The following is a 21,576-nucleotide window of genomic DNA, read 5'->3' as shown; positions in this document are numbered from 1 at the left end:
ACTAGATCATCATTCTTCATATGAACAAGGCTTGCTCTGAGTGTTCTTGGGTTGTTGCTTTACTGCTGCCTATTCTCTTGGAATATTACTTCTTTGATATATGTTTCTAGTGAATTTCTCAGTTTTGTTTGTTGTGTTATACTAGACCGTTCTTCATATGGACAAGGGTTGCTCTGAGTGTTCTTGGGTTGCTGCTTTACTGCTGCCTATTCTCGTGGAATATTCCTTCTCTGATTCATGTTTCTGAAATGTGCCTCAGTGGCAAGATCCTTCGCCTTAACAGTTTTGAAGCAAAAACATGAAAAGCCCTTGTAAGCACACAATCTGAACCTGAAAAAGAGGACATCAATGTGGGAAAAAAGGCCATACTGCTATCAATGTTCAAATGATGAATCGATTGATTTTGATACAACTGATATGGCACTGCTGCAATCAACATTCAACGAGTGAATGATCTTGATCCAACTTGTTATGGCTGCTAGATATACCTCTATATAGATTTATAGTGAACAACTGTGTACTTTATTAAAAGACAATATAGAGATACCTGTGTATTGAGTGGCTGGGATGGTTGATTGCTTTGTCCTTTAGTCAAGACCCAATCCTGATTTGAGTGGAATATAATGAGCAGTGTAATTATGAGACTTTCTCTAGCAAGAAGGTCAATTCACCTTGCCCCAATCGACATTCAAACAACTCATGTGGAACAACGGGTAAATTTGGATCAGGGTTGCATTCCGTTCACATACAATACATTTCTATGGTACCATACCATACGGCACTATACAGGCTCTGTGCATTCGAACTATATTTTTAAAAATGACCACTATAAAGTGGCTGTTGGTGCTTTTTTACAAAAAAATGAGGGTTTTTTTTGTTATTTTTGTTTTTGTTTTTTTGGGGTGCTCTTGTAACTTCAAACTTGTAAGTTATCTCTTCTTTTAAACCTCATCTACTCTTTCACACTTCTCCCTCACCTGAGCCCTTATAAAAGGGCAGCCCCCCCATCTCATCATACAAATCAGCCTTCATCTTTTTCAATCTCCCTCTCTTAAGCTCAAGCCTCCATTCAAGCTCCATCACCCTACTCTCCCTCTCCCTCTCCCTTTCTCTCACCTTCTCTTCCTCATCTCTCCTTGTCTCTCTCCCTCTCCATGCCCCTTTTCCTCACCTCTTTCTCTCCTCTCCGTATCCCTCTCCCTCTTTCTCTCTCTCCCTGTCCCTCTATCTCACTTTCAAGTTTCATCCATACATAATAGACCTCTTTCTCTCTTTTCCCAAATCCCTTTTCCTTCCTCTCTCCTTCTTTCTCCTCATTCTTCTCCATAGCCTACGTCTCTTTAATTAGAGAACCTGAGTAGAGGGTGATCCAATTAGAGAGCTTGAGTATAATGATGGTGGGAGTGTCATCAATGATAGTGACTTTGGTGAGCCATCTTAGGCCTCTTCTAGTGAGGGTAGCTCTCCACCTTCCGATGTATTTGGGCCTGATGATGAGTCCTTATGAGTCATGAGTCGTTTTGTATTTTGTCATTTTGAGTCCTTTTATAAGCATTGAGTGATAGCATATACCATGGCAAATGCCCTTTTGTATATTTTTGGAGTTCGCAATAGAATATATTACATGACTCTAGTTTCAACTCTTATATGGCCTTGGAATTATTTTCTAAGCTCTAATTCATGAAACTTTGTGCTTTCCATGATCTATCTATAAGTTGCACATTTCATATGTGTGTAGGTTGATTTTATATATAATATATGTATTTGTGTACGTTCCATATTGTACATATTCATGTAGTGATTGTATTTTATTCTTAAAATTTTAGTGTATGTTCCATATTGTATTTATTCATGTAGTGAATGTATTGTACTAAATCTACAAAACCACCTTGATTTGGATGTTTGGAGGTAAATTCAATTGGTAAAACATGCTACTGATCTTCTTGGTAATCTAGAATAGTTCACAATACCTCAAAGATAACTAAATAGCACTCGTAGGTAAGTCATTGAGGTGGAGTCCTTTGGGACTTAAGTACACCCACATGCCCTCTTGGAGCTCTCTAGGTGTATGGTTTAGATTAGTATAAAATGTAATACGATCGCAGGCTGTTTAATGCTTTGCTCACAATCATTGTTATTTTTTGCACATTGTGTTGGAAGTCAACTATGATGCATTTTCACTCATTTGAGCTTGACTGCTAATGATGCTTTTAGCTCATAACTATACATAAGCATAAATAGGATATATGGAGTAGTCACATGCTTAGCACTATTATAAGCAAACTCAATTTGTGGAAGATAAAGCTCGAATCAGATCATCTATACAAGATATATATACGTAGCATGCCCTCCATGGTTTGATTTGGCATCTTAGTTTGTTTACTCATCTTGGGATGCTTCCAAAAGGACATTGACAATTGGAGCTTCAAGTTTTGGAAGATTGTTTGCTAGAAATAGCCAATGTAACTTAGGAAGGTTTAGAATTCACTCAGGATGATATTGATAATCAGGTTTTTGGTGTTTGGTTAGTGAAGTTAGGATTATGATCAATAACTATTTCTTTGGGTAAACCATAAAATTCATAAAGATGACTAGGAAGTTCTTGATTTTTAACAATCTTCTCTATCGGAATATTTGATTGAGGATTTGATAAATGAAGTAATATCCCCTCCTAATTGTATTGAACATATTTATTAAGTTGATACTACAAGCACCTATGTACCTAAGATCCAACTAGAGTTTTCATGTACGGCCAAGAAAAATGCCGTGTGATCGAGACCATAGTTTGATGTATGAAAGTACGGACCATACTAGGTGCATCATGATACTCATCAAATTTTCTTGTAGGTATCCTCATCGTCAGGCACATGCCCTTTAGCTTGTTTAAACAGTAATCCATTTTCGATGGTATAATTTACCATCTTTCTCTTAGTAGCCAAGTTTCGAGGCTCCAGACCACCAAAGCCTCTCGGGCTTCTGGGTCCGTCTTGACTAATTGCTAGATTCTATTAAAAGATTGGTTTGGTAACATCCCTTTAGACAAAGATAGATACTTACTTGAGATTCATAAATAAACAAAGCATTGACTTTCGGGATTAGACTAAGGGCGGTTGATAAAGTTATTGGTTGTACCCTTATGGTAATGCATCTCAAAGTTAAACTCTACCCATTTTGCCCTTTGGTTGTGAAGGAGATTGGGCTAAATACAAGGGAATTTTAGCGAATGGTGGTTAGTCTAGATAATGACCCAGAGACCGTACAATTAATGATGTGAAAGTTGAAGCGCATGGATTACTACCAACAATTCTTTCACATGAGCAGTGCCATGTGTTTGGACATTGATGAGCTTAGAATCCTTAGATGCGATAGGTTGATCATCTTCATATAAGACGGCACCAAGAGCATTATCACTAGTATCCATATAAACCACATAAGGCTTTCTTCGATCTATGATGTGCAACCTTGGTGTAGTGGTAACCATTCGTTTCGGTTTTTGAAAGCATTGATGAAGCTTACTTATCCAAACAATGAGTGGACTAATGGGCTTTTTCTTGCTCTAGATATCATCCTTTAGCAAATGGATGAAGGGTTCAACAATCTTAGCATAGTCCTTGAGGAATTTTGGAATAAAGCTAAAACTTAGAAAAGATTTCACCTTTGTAATAGTTCTTAAAATAGGCCAATTAAGCACTATTTATACCTTTTTGGAATCAATCCTAATGCCATCAACTGACATAACATGTTTGAGGTACAAAAGCTCCATGGGAAAGAACTTGCTCTTAGTAAAATAAGTGTTCTCATCTCAAGAGATATAAGACAGTTACACAAGGGATTTGCATGTTTCTTAAATGACTTACTTGAAATGAGTATGCCATTGAGGAAGAACGCTATCCACTTCTAGAGATAGAATGAAACAAATTGTTCATCATTTGTTGGAAAGTTGTGAGAGAGCACTTGGCAAACCAAAAGGTAAGATAAAAATTTATAGTGTTCATACCACATATGAAAATCAATTTTAAGGACATCCTTAATAGCTATTTTTATTTGATGGTATCTAAGCTTAAGATTGATCTTGGTGAAGTACTTTACACTACAAAATGGATTAATAAGGTCCTCCATTCTAGATATCAGGTACTTGTTCTTAATGGTCATCTTATTGAGACATTTATAATCCATGTAGAAGGGCTCCATGCAAACCTTCTTTTACTGAGAATCACAAACACACCCCATGGAGATTTACTATGTTGAATAAAACTCTTTACGAAGACATGCTATGACTACCGAGGAGCAAGGTAACCGCTAAATGTTTCAACCCCAAAAGGTTTCACCCATGAAGCATTGTGTTTCACCTTGAAACGTTTCACATGTGGACAAGTCCCAAGTGAAACACCGAGTGAATTAGTTGAACAATATATATGAGATAGTTTTCTTTATAAAGAATGATTTGCAACCGACACATTTACACCATGCAAATCCTTTCATGTCAACAAATGATGCCTATCAAGTAAGCAAAGTGTTTAAAGACTCTTAAAAAGACATGAAAATCCAATTGTTTTTCATTTGAAAATCTTGTTTTAGTCAGTCATTTCACTTAAGGCGTTTCGTGTTTAAACGAAATGTTTCAAGCATTTCAAGTGTTTTGCGTTTCAGTGCTAGGGAAACACATTTCGTAGTTACCATGCTGAGGAGTGTCTCTATTCTATGATCAATTGCTTTGCGATACAGTAAAACTTCCTTAATCAACTTGGATAGAAGACACTAGTAAATTCATGTAAAAACATATCCAGCCAAGTACTACTAGTGAGATTTATTATCATCATCATCAAGACCATTATTATGTAAAAGGGGATCACATTGTAATGAAGATGACTAAACTTTTTCAAGAAAACACAAATAAGTTACAACATCTAGATCAAGAAATGCATTTGTTGAATTCCATGGTTGATATCATATGTATATTAGATTCTGTGATATTCGAGGGTGGACAATCCTTGATCACAAAGAAATGACCATCATTTGAAAAAGAGATTACACTAGTTTTATACTCTATACAAAGAGAGGATGACCTATTGAAGAACCATGACATGCCGAGAATGACATCCATGTGGTATTGCTAAATCATAAGATTCAATTGTGGCACCAAACAATCCCTACGATCCACATTTGGGCGCTCGGCATATCAAACACGATAAACATGGTCAACGAGTGCCATGTGGAGTTGAAGTGTCTGTGCCATTTGAGAAGAATGAAACTTGTGAGTAGAGCCATTGTCAAACAAACCTATAACTAGCTGGCCATCATTTAAATTGGTGACCTTAAGAAGGTCATGCGAGCTAAACATTGTACTATGTGACAACGTGGGCATCTACTTGCATAAATAACACAATCCGTTGCTGAAGAGAACTTAGAATGTTAGTGGTGTTTATCAAAGCTTTGCAGTTTATTGTATTCGCCTTTTTGTTTTGTGAATACTCCTTCCGCCATGGAAGTGGCCAATTCGATGAGACAACAAAACATCGACCCTTGAAGTGATCCTTGCTGCAAGTTGGATTGTGCTTGTCCTTTTTCTGTTTCCGTGAGTTAGGAGGAGACTGAGGAGTTGCGGGTATGGGAGCTTTTCTTTGATTTGAGATTGTAATGGCTCGTGATGGCTGCCCTTGCTTGCTTCCAAAGGGTGGCAACCCAAAGATGTAATGCTTGTAGAAGAGTGCATGTGGGTTGTCCATAGCCTTGGTCTTATGCAGAAGAAGCTCGAACTCTTATGAGTATGCGTCCAAGGCTTTCTTACCCATGCCAAGTTCAAACAACATGCAGAAGTTGTCAATGCTTTTATGGCTGACCAAACGCTTTTGAAAATGGATTGAAACTCAGCCCATGCCTCAGAATTGGGATGTAATTCTGCTCACAAGTGTATGCCTCCCCTTGAAGCATGATTTATATCTGCTCATTGTGCTATGTGTCATTATATTGATAGAAATCAAAGTAGGTTGTCCACTTGGTCTACCATGAATCAATGGTAGTCTCACATTCCTTCTCCCCTTGGAAGGGATGCAAATGCAATCGAAGAGGCAGTGTACCCATGGCTGTGGGCACAAGTGTTAGAAAGGAGACTAAATACATGCAAAATGACAAGTTTGGAGAAATGACATTGGCAGCATTTCCCTTTGCCTGCATTATAGGCTTCATCCCCATGGTTGTACTTTCTGCACCTGGATGATTTTCTGAAACAATCAACCAATTAGGTCTATTTTCAAAAGGTTGATGATAAGAGTGGGGTGATTGAGAAATCAAACAAAGTTTGAGTGGTGTGGTCGATTGCTTCAATTGTGGTGGTCTAAGCTTCCCTACCAAGGGAATCTTGCCCTATTGCTAGACAAGTTTTAGGTTTCATTTCCTAAATAAGGACTGCAGTCACACGTTACCATACAAGCATCCATGGCTGAGTTTTAGGCAAGATGCCATGCAGGGGTGCTTTACAGTCCAAGCATCACGCTCTCTTCATTTTTTGCTTTGGACTGGTCTTTGGCGCATTTGGAGGACACACAATGCATTCACTTTTGCTTTAACCTCTGATATCCATGGTGGTTGCTTTGTAGATGGAGATTATCCACTCCACCCCAGTCATACCCAATTATGATTCCCTTCTCTTGTCATTATAACCTTGTGTCTTCTTATTTTGTTTGTAGCTTTGTGGCTTCTTGTGCTATTTGGTTGGCTAGAAGACCCTTTGTAAGTTTTTGTGCTCTTTAACATGAGAGAGAGAGAGAGAGAGAGAGAGAGAGAGATAGAGAGAGAGAGAGAGAGAGAGAGAGAGAGAGAGAGAGAGAGAGAGAGAGAGAGAGAGAGAGGAGAGCCTTTGCGGAGAGACTGCGAGAGCGATGGTGGAGAGACGGACGGCGACCTGCCGTAACCCTTCTGCTGCAGTGACCTGACCTCGTGTGCTGGCTTGATCGGGCCTGCGCCTGCGCTATTCTGCCCTGCTTCTGGACGCAGGCTGAGGCAGCCACACAGCGAGAGGGAGAGTGAACGAGCGGAGGCCACGCCCCTGTTCCTGTTACGTCGACAACTGAGGACTGCGACACGCTTGACCTCGATCTGCGTCCTGTCTCTCCTCCTGTTCAAGCCGTCGAATGTCGCCCTATCTTCCTGTGCGTAGTCAAACCACATCATTGAGGGTCCCTGCTTCTGCACGTCAACCTTCAAACCACGTCATCGCGGGTCCCTGCTGCACGTTGACCTGTAAGTACCCACAGAGAGAGAGAGAGAGCGAGTGAGAGCCCACGACCTGCAGGCAAGTCAGACGGTGGCTCTAATCTCATTTCTGCTCCTGCACATCTGCTATTCCATTTGCCCTGGTTTTGTGTTGCTACCCTGCTCTGCATCCAGCAGTCATCTGCCTTGGGATTACACCGCCAACATATCTGCTCTGCTACTGGACATTCGACCTGTGTATAGACTTTCTGGCTGGACAGGGGTGCAGATTTCTATCACAGCAGACAGAGATCTGTGATACAGCAGACACACAGTGAGAGAAAGAGAGAGAGAGAGGGAGGCCTGTGCTGTTTCTGTCTTCTGAGAGATCTGTCTTCCGTGAGCTCCGGGCGTTGCATCCGACCTGCACAAGTAGTGATACAATATGGCTGGTTTGGATATGGCTTTTATCGACCAAACGGTGGCAGCCCTTGGTCCGGATTCTGATACAGAGGAACCAGAGGATCCTTGTACGGAGAAGATGCCCCCTGGTCCGGACTTCCAGCCTGCGGGCAAACGCTCCAAGCATATGTCAGAAGAGACAATGGGTCATCAGGAACGTTCTTATGCTCAGGTTGCCTCTGACTCTGTGGATTCGCAGGATATTGAATGGGAGCATTTACTGGAGTTTGCCAACACTCTGCTTGGCGAGTATGTCCAACATAATCATGAAGCTTTTTCTGACTCTGGAACTGAAGATGTTCTGGAAGCCACGGTGGACCCGAAAAATGTCTTGCGCTCTTTTTCGGTGTTTTATGACCGTGCTGCTATACTCTTCTTCATTGGCAGGATTCCAGTGCTTTCCATATTCGCCAGTGGCTGCACCATTTACTACAAGGAGAGTGTGTTGAGGAGATTTTTGTTGGGCCCCGAGGCTTCTATGAGGTGCTGTTGAAATCTGAGAAGCATTGGGCTGATCTTCTGTCTAAACTGCCATTGTTCTTTGATCGCCGTTTGGTCCATGTTGTGCATGGCGCCCTATGGCAGACTTTCAGCGTCTGCTTCAACGTGAATGCCCGGTGTGGGTTGAAGTGGAAAATTGCCCGGCTGTCTATTGGCCTTTGTTAAAGGATGCCATGGCTGTTGTGGGAATTGTTCTGGTCCCCCCGAGCCTAAGGGCCATGAATCGCAACCGTTTGTGTATGTTATGGGACACTGCTAGGAAAAGGCCTGCATGGCTTCGTATTAATTGCTCTGGCATGCATCCTTTGCACTTTCGTTTGAAATGGGGCAACTTTGCAGGACACTGCTTTTCGTGTGGAAAATTGGGGCATTTTATGGCCGAATGCCTAGAGAAGCAACCATCTTCAGATGATGAGCATGTTGTGCTGCCTATGGAAGACATGGTGCTTGATGCTCCGTCACAGGATGCAACCCAGCCACCTAAAGTTCTGGATAAAAGTAAACAACCTGTTTCGGGTTTGGATTCCCGTGGCAATGACTGGGTAGAGGCATGTCCCAAAAAAGGCAAAAAGATTGATGCTGGCCTGGCGGCTATTGGACCTAATGTTTCACAAGATTCCATGCACACGTATATGCGTAGGAAAGAAATGTTGTCTTCAGAGCACGCTGTGCATACTATGGTTCCTTCTGCTCCTCGTAATCAGTCTACTCGGAAAGTATATACTGACGGTCCAAAGGGCCCGCCCGCTAAGTTGGCTTTTGATACTTGAGGAAATGTGATTACACCATGGGATCGTCGTTATTCTTGTTTCATCCCCAAGACAGTGGATATTCCGTCTACCTCTAAAGCTGGCCGTCAGAACTCTTACTGTGTTAGCTGATTTTTTGGATGAGGGTGTCCTTGATATTCTAGCAGAAAAGGTTAAATCGAGGCAAGTGGAGCCTCGTTCTTGATTTTCTTTTTGAATACACATGAAGATAGCCACGTGGAATGTGTGAGGCATTTGTTCTCGCCATAAGCAACATGCCATGCGGACTGTATTGCATGAGAATCGGTGGGATGTCTTGTGTGCGGTAGAGCACAAGAGTAGAGAGAGAGAGAGAGAGAGAGAGAGAGAGAGAGAGAGAGAGAGAGGTGTGATGGTCTGATGTAAATATTTACTACTTAATTCAATTATCTTCACGAAGAAAAAAGAGAGAGCTCCTTTGTTGGATATAGTTTACTCTACTCTGATTTTGCCATCTATATGGTTTTTTTAAAATGATTTGGTAGCCTTTTGGCTTAGCTTGTGATTCATAGGATTTTCATGCTGTAGGTTGTTTTAATAGCCTGATGGCTTTATTATAGTCGTTTCTATGTCTGTTCAGTTGGCTCGAAGGCCTGATATAAATATTTCCATACAATTAATATACACTTATGAGAGAGAGAGAGAGAGAGAGAGAGAGAGAGAGAGAGAGAGAGAGATTTACGAAATGCTTTTCTCTTTGATTCGGCCTCTAATGTACCGAGACATATTGCCAGGGCTTAAAGGGCTCTTGCATTGGCAGATAGATCTCATCCGACACTCCGACTTGCTCCCTCGGGAGGATTTACTTCCCTGGCATATGGCAATTGCCTCTGGGTCGTTGCCATGATTGGTGTAGCCTTTTTCGTGCATTAGTACGGGGATTTCCCACACGTTGGCCTAGGGCCCTCGTGTCTCTTGTAATCATGTAATCATGTAATCTTGTACATTTTTTTCGTAATTAATACAATTATCTTTTACGGAGAGAGAGAGAGAGAGAGAGAGAGAGAGAGAGAGAGAGAGAGAGAGAGAGAGAGAGAGAGAGAGAGATTTACGAAAATTTACGGAAAAAAAAGAGATTTATGAAAAAAGAGAGAGAGAGAGAGAGAGAGAGAGAGAGAGAGAGAGATTTACGAAAATTTACGGAAAAAAAAGAGATTTATGAAAAAAGAGAGAGAGAGAGAGAGAGAGAGAGAGAGAGAGAGAGAGAGAGCCTCTATGTATGCTTTGCAATCAAATTATTGTGCTTGGGAATTTGCGTAGTACTAGCCATACCAAGATACATTTTCCCATACATTGCATGTATCACTAATTGCATTTTTCTCGTGACCAACACTATATAGAGCATTTGCATAAATAACATTAATATTATGAGTTCCAAACATAGTAGGTTGCATATGTTGATTGCCAAACTTGCCACTTTGTACCCCAGGATCATGCCAATATTGCTATACCCGGTTGCTGCATACCATAAGGAGTTGTTCTATATAGCCTTGCATGTAGTCCCAAGCCCACCATAGCATGGAAACTAATGGCACCACCAAAGTATCATGGTTGGCCCATCATTACATGCATGCCTTGCTATCCAAAAAGCAGTGGATTGGCACTTACAAGTTTGCCTTGCGTATGCATCAATTGCCCAACAGGCATCATTTGCTTATGCTCACTATCCACTTTTGGAACATCATGTTGTTGTATTGGCTCTGCCTTCAGTGTATCTTGATGTCTCGAAGCTCTTGAAGACGATTTTCCCTTGTTGCCTTTGCTGCCCTCCTTTAAGGGGTTCAAAGAGCGCATGAACTGAGGATCATTTGCTAATTTCATTAGCATTTCGGCTATTATCCTCAGCTGATTTTTACATTGGTTATTAAATTCCTCTTTCTCTTGTTGATCATCAGTTTCTAAAGGCCTAGAAGGACCAACATTTTGGTCTAAACCAACATTATGAGCTTGCTGTCCATGTTGCGTGCCTTATCCAAGATCAAGCATTGCATTTTTCCCAACACTTTGTGAATTTTGAGATTGAGAGATATCATCCTTGCTTGATCCCATCTCACTATTTGAAGATATTCTTGCTGTTATGTTCAGCTGAATATAATTTCAGTAGTAGAGCAAATATTTTGACCTTCAATCATGTGTCTCAGGCCTACCAAGTCAAGGGATATGATGGTATCCCCACGATGGAACCATGAAACCAACTTTTCTTGTCGGATAGGGTGGTAAATAATGTGATTAAGTACTAATTACAGCAAGTAAAAAAATCACATAAAGTGAAAATGCACACTTTACCACTTTAATCTTGGACATTGGACACGGTTCGGTGTCTTAATGATTCCTACCTCGCTAACCATAATCTCTATCATTGCTTTCATTGCAGTAGTAAGATATGTAAAAATAGATAGATGAATACCACTGGCCCCAAAACTGGCGCTCCTTGAGGAATTTCTTTATCTTATATTGCAAATGGAAGGAGTACAATTGAGATCCTTCGATCTCCTTCGTTAATCCAAGTGTTTCTAGCTTTAAAAATAACTAGCAAACCTCTAAACCAATTTGCCCCTTGGTTTGCTTGGGGATTGTCTTTCAACTTGCTTCTTGAAAGACAAATTCAGTCCCAAATTTGACATTGACTGACTTGTCTCTTGAATCTCCTTGAAATTCCTCAATTTTAGCTATTGGAATTCAAGTCCTTGGCCTTCAATTTTGAGCATATATCTTGAGGCGGCTGTCAAACCCTAATTTTTGCTGTAAATTAGGTTTTATAGCAGAGATTGACTGAAATGTCTTTCTTTGATGGCTCAAATTCTTGCAAAATGCTGAGATAATTTGAGAAGTGGCTGGGGAATGAGAGAGAATGTTATAGAGAGAGAAATTTCAGAGTTTCATAGCAAGAAACACTAAAAAACTGCTATTGCCCTGCTCAAACAGCCATGCAACCTATTATCCATAGCTTAGGACTACAAGAAAGATTGTTGCCCCCTTCTTTATGCTGTCACTTACACTAAAATGACCTTGGGTTGTTGTTATCTGCTTGTGGAGGGCTCCACCACTTGCTGTAGGACTGATTCCTAGTGGCTGCAAATCACATCCACAGTCTCTCCTTGCTTTCTAACAGCCTCATTCTTTCTCATAATGGCTGAAATAGACTCCACCAACCCCTAAAAACGTTTTTCCACTTGCATGGCCAAGTTTTGCTAAGTGGCAGTTTTCTAATTCCATTTTCTAGGATTATCTAGCTTGTCAATAATTAAATTGGCTAGACCAATTTGTGTTACAAGTATCCTTGAGTAGTTATTGACCCTTAGACGACATTAATTAATTAATTAATGCCTAGTCTATGATGTCACCATTGACATTAGTGGCCAATGAATTGCTCTAGGCCCAAATCTGACACCAGGTACAACCTCCTACTTGTCAGACATAACTTATTACAACTTTTGCCTTCAGCACCCACTGGATCCTTAGGGTCGTTGGCTTGTTACCATGAAATAACTGCCATGTGCATCACATATGCTAACAACCTTGTAGATTTGATTAATAACTTAATCAAATGTTATTGACAAGATTAAAACATCTCAAAATTTCACGTCCTCTTGAAAATTTTGTGTTGCTATTGAGGCTCTTGGCTAGGGTGATTCTCCAGCTCTCTCCTATGCTCTGGTGACTTTTGCCTTGTAGGATTTCCAAGAACCCAATTGGGAATAATTGCTAAAGTTTGTAAATACTCTTGTGGAGGAATATGTCAAGCATAACCATGGAGTGATTCCTACTTGCGCGGAGGAGGAGATTCTCAACACACATGTGCATACCCAAGAGGTTTATCTGCTTTTCTTTGCTTTTCATGAGCAAGGTGTTATTTTGTACTTCACTAGCCATATTCCTTTGTTTGCTAGGATTTGGTAGTGGGTTGATATCTATCCTTTAGACTAATTGTGTGGACGAGATTTTCGTCGTGGATTCTATGAAGTTGTGCTTCTTTTCTCTTTGGTGCGGGATCTCTTCAATAAGAAGCTCCATTTCTTCAATAAACAATTGGTGCATATTGTCTCTTGGCGTCCAATGGCAGATTTTCAAGTTTTACTCAAGCAAGCGTATCTTGTATGGGTGGAGGTGGAGAATTTCTTGGTTATTAATTGAGCCCTTCTCAAGGATGCTATGGCTCCCAAAGGTATTGTGTTGGTACCTTCGAGCCTAAAGGTAGCTAGTAGGAACAAGCTTTGCATACCATGGGATACTACTAGAAAGAGACCAAATTGGTTGTGCCTCAAATGTATTGATATGAGGTCACTTCTTGGCCGAATGCCTTGAAAGATAGACTAGTATGGTAGACCCATGGACAAGGACCAAACAATGCTTCCAACTTTTCCTTGGTGAAGGATTACCCTGGCTGTTCAATCCAAAGGCAAGAAGATTCCCTGTTCAGATTTGGTGACACATGGATGGATGGAAGCTGATGGAAGCCTGACGCAACAAAAAAAAAAGCAAAGGAGACTTCTACGTCCACAACAGCTACAAATCCTTTAGTGAGATTACAGGACCCACCCCCTCCATACTTATTCCCGTCGTCGAGATGCGCCTACTTCTCATGTTCCACCTCTTGACAAAGATCTACTGCCTCTCAAGCAGCCCTTGCAACAGCAACAATCCACCTAGTGATCACCTATGACCGTGGCCCTCTAACCCAGCTGACCTTTGATGCTGCTGGTAGAGTTATCACTTCATGGGATTGCATGTATCCAAGTTCTTCCTCCCACCCTACAAATCTGCCTTCTTCCTCGCGGGGCAAATGTTAGCAACCCAATCCGTTTTTCAGTGCTGCGAGACTTCTTTGAAGATGGAGTTCTTGAGACATTGGCAGCAAAAGCCTAGGCTCATGCTACAAAATCCCGCCCAAAAACTTGATCCTTTGTGTCTGTCTAGTTTCGGGGTGCATTTAACACTCTTGTTCTTTTGTACTTGCTGAATCTGCTGTATCTCGTTCATACATGATGGGCTAGAGCCACCCTGCACTTTGTAATCCTTTAATTTTATTCATAATTAATATAATGACCCGTTACGGTGCACAGAGAGAGAGAGAGAGAGAGAGAGAGAGAGAGAGAGAGATTGGCAATGATTTTAGAAAAGATTTTATGCAAAGAACCCACAACAGAAATGGGTCTCCATTGTTTCAATTATCTTCACAAAAGAAAAGAGTTATTGCAGGCGTAGGCAATCTGAGATTGGAAAAGAACTTTATGCAATGACTCAAAAAGAGGAGAAACTACTTTCTGAGGTAAACGACTTGGCTAAGCTATTGATATTCTTTTTTGCCTTTTGGTTTTGATAGAAGGATTCTGTTTATGGCTTTTGTTTGTTTTGGATTTATCACTACTCAGTTTAGAAAAATCCTTTTGCATACATTTCAGGTTATTCCGAAACTTTGTAATGAACTAGCTCAGCTGCAAGACACATACATATTGCAAGGTTTGCTTTGTCCTCTCCTACGTAAATGACACAATCCTGACTTGAATAAACATTTATCCTTGCAAGAGAGAGAAAGTATAGATCTTGAGAAAGCTGAAAAGATAGTTTTACTCATTACAGAAGAAAAAGATCTTGAGGAAGCTTAAAATATAACTTTACATGAAGTTTTTTGTATTTTAGGGTCAGCATGTAATTTTGCTGGTATGCTTTTGTGTGTTAACGCTAGGGGACTATGATTTGAAGGTGATGCGCCAAGAATATTACATCTCACAACAAAAACAGGTGCAATTTAACACATTTCTGTTCTTTTTTCTTTGGGAGTTTTGGCTAATAAATGATCGTTCATCTTTTTTTTTTTTTTTGTGTGGGGTTTTTGGTAAAGGAGTTGGAGGGTGAACAAATGCAAAACACACCCCTTCTCTTGAACTAATTTCTCTGTTGATCATGGAACATTACAACTATGTATTTATCAAGCTTTTTTTTGGGGGGGTCCCCCGGGGGGGGGGGGGGGGGGTTTGGGGGGCGCTCTTTCTTAGTAAGGGAAATTCGAAGGGAGGTGAGAACCCTTTATGAAGTACAGAAGTTGAAAATTGCAATATCTACTCATTGAAGGCAATAGATAAATCAAAAAGTAATAGAAAAGAATCTATTACTCTCTTAAGTAATTGGTGGATAGGAGCTTGTTAGAAATTCTACAATGGCAAGAGCTGCTTGGCAATAAGTGGCAATCACTCATCAAATATACAATGAGATTCCCTAGAATGAAGTGGTGATATGATAATGCATGAATAAACCCTTTGGCCCTCTTCTATGGTTGAAGTTGGAGGCATTTTATTTTCTCATGGCTTCCGCAGCAACAAGCATATATTTGTTCAATTTTGACCTTGGTGCTTGTAAGATGTGGGTTTTCATCTTTATAGCCTAATAGCCTACGTTTTAGCTATTGTCCAAGATCAATGACTGGATTTGACACCATAGTTTTGTTGATATGTCTGCTATATGCATGCATATATGCTATGGGAGTATTCAGAAAGTATGTTTGGTTGCTTTTGGTTGAATCATACATGGCCCTAATTTCTTTCATACTTTCAAGGAGCTAGACTTAGGTAATAGATTTAGGAAGTACTACTTGAGCATTTCGAAAATACATCATTAAAAAATCTGCAACACATTGAAAGACTCCAACGATTCTTTAGTTGTTGAATATTATCATAGATCCATAAGGCTTAAGAACATACTTTCTGTGTTGTAGGCCTTAGGAAGAGCATGGAAGCCAGGCAAATGTGATAAAAAATGTCAAAGTTTGGACGAGTTGACACTTGGTTTAGATTCGATCAAATGTTACCTTATGGGATATGTCTTCTCAAAATGTTTGTAGTATGGTATTTTTTTTCCTTTACATGTATAGAAAAAACCTATGTTTGACACACTTCATAAGAGAAGTATTCCACTATCTCTTTTCTTCCTTTGTATTGGTGTTGAGCTATTTGGAGACATGAAATTATGTGTGGTTCACCCTCATATTGCTGGGATTCAAGGGTAACTCCTTTTGCAACTCTCTAATATAGGGACATTAAGGGTGGTAAACAGGGGTAAAGAAGCCAATTGACCACCTATTAGATAAACATTGATAGTTCATTAATGCTGATCACCAAAAATAAATGGCTCTATTTTTGAACAGAAGGACAAATGCTCTAAAGTCTTCTATAAATAGTGTGAGTTCTGGGCATCCCTTGCATCCACTTTGATCTTTCATCAGAACCTTCAGCCTACAGCTGCCTCTCCTCACAGTGATGCCCATGCCCCATCTTGAAGCTGCTGTGGTCATCAACAGCTGCTGCACCCTAACTAGAGGATATTGTGAATCACCGGAAGGAGGATTTTCAGCTGCTGCCCAGCCTGCCACATCATCAGAAAACTACTGTCCTGCTGGTGTCAAATTTGTGAATCCTCTCCTCTTGCTGGTATCTATGGCCTGCAAAAAGTAAGTGCCGAGTGGGCATGAGATGAGTATGTTGATATGCCATTTCTTACAATCAATTCATCTGTTGGTGAGAATCCAACAACCATATTTTGTCCATGCTGCCCAAATAGGATCAAGGTTTCTCTCAATCCTTTCCTTCTCTTCATCAATCTTTTCCGTCCTCATGTCATTGTATATGATAGTGGTTCATCCTTCACATGGAACCACATCGGCAACGGCTTTTACTATCTTCTTCCATTGCTCTTGCTTTAGAACATTGAATGCAAGATTGCACTCAATCACCATGTGTGCAATTTCAATGTTTGCAAGTCGTTGCCTTCTCAAAGAAAGACAATTGATCTTAGAGAAAGGCAACCGATCTACACACATGACTTGAAGCTTGAGAGAGAGAGAATCACATCTTTGGTGTTGCATGAGTCTCCACACTTTGTCTTTTTCCAGAGCAAGATGCGGGAGTGGAGTCCCCACCACCAATGGTGGAGGCCTCACTCACATCAATTGAAGAGGATTGCCTCTTCAGTGTTGCATGAGCCTCCACTTTTTGTCTATTGCCAGAGTTGGATGCAGAGTGGAGCCCCCACTACCAATGGTGAAGGCCTCGTTTGCATGGGTTGAAGATACACATTCAATGCTTCCTTAATAGTAGGCATAGATGCTGGTGTTGATACCCACTTCCTCCTCCTCTAGTGAATCCCTCTCTCATCTTGGTGAGAATCTCGTCCGTGATGTTTTGAGGGATTTCCTTGCATGGAGCAACTTGTGCGAGCCCCCCGGGAAAAATATTGGAGAAGTCAGGTCACATTACTTGTGTATCACTTGTTGCAATACTTGCATGTCCAATGGTGGGAGTTGGACCTCTTTATGTCTCTCTCCACATGGATGGCGTCCAAATTGAAGTCCTAATGTTTCTTAGGAGTCATGTGAAGGGATGAGTGCATAATGGTAGTGCGAGTCAGGAGTGGAGGGGCAGTGTTGAGCGTGAGAGTGAGATAATCCTAAGATGAGTGTATTAGATTGTTACGGTACACAAAGAATAAAATGTATTTATATGTTAGGATACAAATAAGAATGTCTTCAAACCAATATAACTTTACATGGAGACGAAGGGATCTTTACACCCAACAACCTCCCACTTAAAGGTCCGAAGTGGAACCTTTAAGCCAACCAACTCCCACTAATTGAATGCAACGCTCATGTTGAGCCTTTGCAAGACTCCTAGTGAGAACATTTGCAGGGTTATCTTGGGCTTTAATCTTAGTCAGTGTGACAAGACCATCATCCAAGACTTGTCAAATAAAGTGGTACCGAACATCTATGTGTTTGATACGTGCATGGAATATAGCATTCCAAGCTAGACATACTGCACTCTGGGTATTACAATCAAGCATTGGAGTACGTGAAGAAAGACCAAAATCCTTGACCAAACGACCAAGCCAAATAGCTTCCGTAGAAGCTTTTGTGGCTGAAATATATTCAGTCTCTGTAGTACTCAGTGCCACAATTTTTTGCAACCTTGAACAGCAAGAGATAGCTCCACTAGCCAAAGTAAAGACATATCCATTGGTAGATTTTGTATTGTCTAGATCTGCCATGTTCGAATCACAGAATCCTTGCAACTCTAGTGTACCCTTTCCATAGCATATATACTTCTCTTGTGTACCTTTTAAGTATCTTAAAATGCATTTCATTGCTTTCCAATGTGACTTGCCAGGGTTAGACATGAATTTCCTAACAACTCCCACTACGTGAGCAATGTTAGAGCCAGTTGCAACCATAGTATATATCAAAGATTCACAAGCTGATGCATAAGGTATACTCTTCATCATAGTTGTCAGGTACAAAAGGTACAATACGGTACGGTACAATAAAATACGGTACTAAATGGTACCTTATGATTTTATAAGGTATGGTATGATATTAGTACGAAAAAAAAAAGATGATTTTTAAGTAACAAAAATCACAATTCATTAAATGATAGATCATAGAATACATATTTAAAGTGGAAAAAGCCGTTTCATTATAGAATAAGATGAATACATCAGGATGACCATCGCGGTCGCATGGGCTATGCAAAACATGTGATACAACTACAGTCTAGTATATCTGATACAAAAAAGAGAGAGACCTATGAATCTATGATGAGGGATTACTATCATCATCATCATCAAAACCATCTGAGTGCTCATCAAGAGAGTTTGAAGATGACTCCTCAATATCGGATGATGAGACACACTCATACTCATCCTCATTGATGAGGTTACTATCATCATCAAATGATGGCTTCTTAGGTGGCTGTTGTGTAGGCAAGGGGGGATGCCATCATGAGGCCTAGAATGTGAGCTACTAGAGCCCGCTTTACATATGTATGCAAGCTACTTGAGCCACCTCTTCTCGATGATGGAGGGCGTCGAATGACCATGCCCCTGCTACCACCTACTCGAACTCCTCACCCATGAGCATGTTGACTGCGAGTGCCATGAGTATTTGTTGCTGTAAGCTCTCTATAGAGCTCTGCAAAAATGATCTTCTCCTCCTAGTCCATCTTTTGATGTATACTTGAAAGAGTGTTGTTGCCGGTCAACTTGAATGTATCAACATTCACCTACACAATGCAGTGATGCACACAAGACTGATCATTGTAAATGGTGAAGTCTAAATTGTAAAGTATAAACTTGAAAGTTCTTAGTTTAAAACAACAAAATTTAAATGTTATGGTTAAATGCTTAAACTTTACCTGCTTCGGATTACCCATGCTCATCATAACCCTCATCATATGCGTAAGTTAGTGCGGCAATAGACTAGCCGCTCTAACTGTCGTGTGCTAAGCCGATTGCGAATCTTTGTGTGAATGAGAGAATAGGTACTCTAGTTTCTCTCACATGCACTTGAAGAGCAATCCTGGGCAAGGACCCTCATGGCTAAGGGCTGAAGGGTCTCCAATGCATATCCAAAGTTTTACCACCAAAATAAAGGCTTCACATGTGTCTCTCTCCTTCAACAAGTGGGAGAAGCAAAAGCTACATGCCCTCTCTGATCTGCATAGCATCCTAGCTCCTTGATCACTGCATTCTGGTCATCCACAGGGACCACACGAGTCAAATAAGCAAGCTGGTTCGAACGAAACTTTCTATCATCCATGACCACTGGTGACTTATAGGCTGGATGTACCAATGCGGCAAAACAGTGGATGGACTTATGCATCCATGTCCATCTCCTCTCTGCTATCTCTAAAATATGTGCATGCTGTGTCTCTCTGATCACTGTATAAGCACGTGTCTCCACCAATGCCGCTCTAAAAAAGTGAATGATAGGCCCATGGTGGACCCCTCGGAATCACTCATATGTAACACCCTATAAAGGGAGTCATGACAATGACAACGACATGGACTTTTTGTCAAAACTGCTCATTAAGGCACAAGCGCTGCATGGTTTTGGCCTCCTCTGTCTCATGCTCATCCCACTCATTCCATAGAGTGGACACCACTGTTTGGCTAAAGGCGCCGGACCACACCTCATAAAGGCGCTCCAGCAATAACCACACGTAAGCAAAGCGAGTTGAAGAAGGCTTCGTCAACTCCAATGTGCTATGCTCACGATTCATCGCAAGCACCTTTACCTTTACCGTGAAGAATGTGACAATTGATGTAGCTTTGCGGACCACCCTCTTCACCCACTTGAGCTTCCCAATGTCCTTCATGAGCAAGTCCAAACAATGACTTGCAAATGGAGTCTACACAATCGTAGGAAACTCGGCCTTAAGCAAACGGCCCATGCGCCGACAATTCGATGCATTGTCGGTAACAACTTGCACCACATTTGAGGAGCCCATCTACAACCACAATTTATAAATTGCAAGTAAGTATACTAATAATACTTGAAGGTTAGAGAGAGAAAGGGAGAGTTGAAACTTGAGCCTTTGAAGTTTGAACTTTCAATTTTCAAGGTTCAAGAATGAAGAGAGTTGAGGGTTGGGGGACCTTGCGGACCGAGGGAAAAGAGAGAATCGATATAGATACTAGAGAGAAATTAGAATACGGAGATAGATAGTTATGCATAAATCAATTTAAAATTATCATAATGAAAGAAAGTGAAACAAATTTAAAAGGCAATGTATACCTCAATGATAGCTCGTCGAATGTGGCGGTAGATTAATGCGGCCGTCGTTTTCCTCCCCCTCTTGCCAGTATTTATGGCCCGCAAAAAGTAAGTGCCGAGTGGACATGAGACAAGTATGTTGATGATTCCCCATTTCTCACGATCACTCCATCCATTGGTGAGAATAGAGCAACCATATTTTATCCATGCAGCCCGAATAGAATCAAGGGCTCTATAAATTCTCTCATTCTCTTCATCAATCTTTTTCGTCCTCGTGTCATTGTATGTAACACCGGTCCATCCTTCACATGGACCCACATTGGCAATGGCTTTTACCATCTTCTTCCATTGCTCTTGCTTTAGGACATTGAATGCAAGATTGCGCTCAATCACCGTGCATGCAATTTCAATGTCCACAAGTCATTTCCTTTCTCTAAGAAACGCAACGGATCCACACATATGATGGGGAGTCTAAGAGAGAGAGAGGATTGTCTCTCCGGCACCGCGTGAGCCTCCACCCTTTGTCTTTTATCGGAGCTAGATGCGGCTGTGGAGCCCCCACCACCAATGGTAGAGGCCTCTCCCGCATCGGTTGAAGATACGCCCATATTTGATGCTTCCTCGTTAGTAGGCATAGGAGTTGGTACTGATACACCACTTCCTCCTCCTCTTGTGGATCCCCCTCTCATCTTGGCGAGAATCTCCTCCGCGATGTTTTGAGGGATCTCCTTGCATGGAGCAACTTGTGCCCCGTCTTGGAAAGATGTTGGAGAAGCCGAGTTGCACCACTTGTATAGCGCTTCCCGCAATACTTGCATGTCCAATGGTGGGAGTTGGTCTTCTTTGTGCCCCTTGTAAAGAAATACTCTGATACAGAAACACAAATAACAATCGTATGACAAAGCACAGACTGTTTAAAGAACAAAGTTAGGGTTAGGGTAACTCAGAGACAATGAACACAGAAAATAATTGAAGCGATATAACTGCTGAATATACAATGCTCATGCAGCAAACGCACTATGCAGTGAATGAATATTGAACCTCGAACTCTTGTATCTCAAGGATTAGGGTAAGGGTAATGAGCTGGAGAGTGTG

General features: G+C 41.0%; 1 protein-coding gene across 1 annotated transcript in view; it reads left to right on the top strand.

Moving 5' to 3' along the window:
• Positions 1-21,576, top strand: part of AUG3 (HAUS augmin-like complex subunit) — a 146,990-nt gene that overhangs the window by 84,483 nt on the left and 40,931 nt on the right. Inside the window, exons 10-12 of the mRNA XM_087676823.1 lie at positions 14,142-14,211; positions 14,345-14,402; positions 14,629-14,684. Of these exons, the coding sequence (XP_087532949.1) occupies positions 14,142-14,211; positions 14,345-14,402; positions 14,629-14,684 (184 nt within the window). The remainder of the gene's footprint in view (positions 1-14,141; positions 14,212-14,344; positions 14,403-14,628; positions 14,685-21,576) is intronic.

This window comes from Lygodium microphyllum, chromosome 4 (genome assembly GCF_053477565.2).
Source record: "Lygodium microphyllum isolate KBCC chromosome 4, Lygodium_microphyllum_v1.1.10, whole genome shotgun sequence".
Classification (NCBI taxonomy): Eukaryota; Viridiplantae; Streptophyta; class Polypodiopsida; order Schizaeales; family Lygodiaceae; genus Lygodium; species Lygodium microphyllum.
The sequence above is the reverse complement of the archived record's forward strand: the minus strand, read 5'-3'. Positions and strand labels throughout refer to the sequence as shown.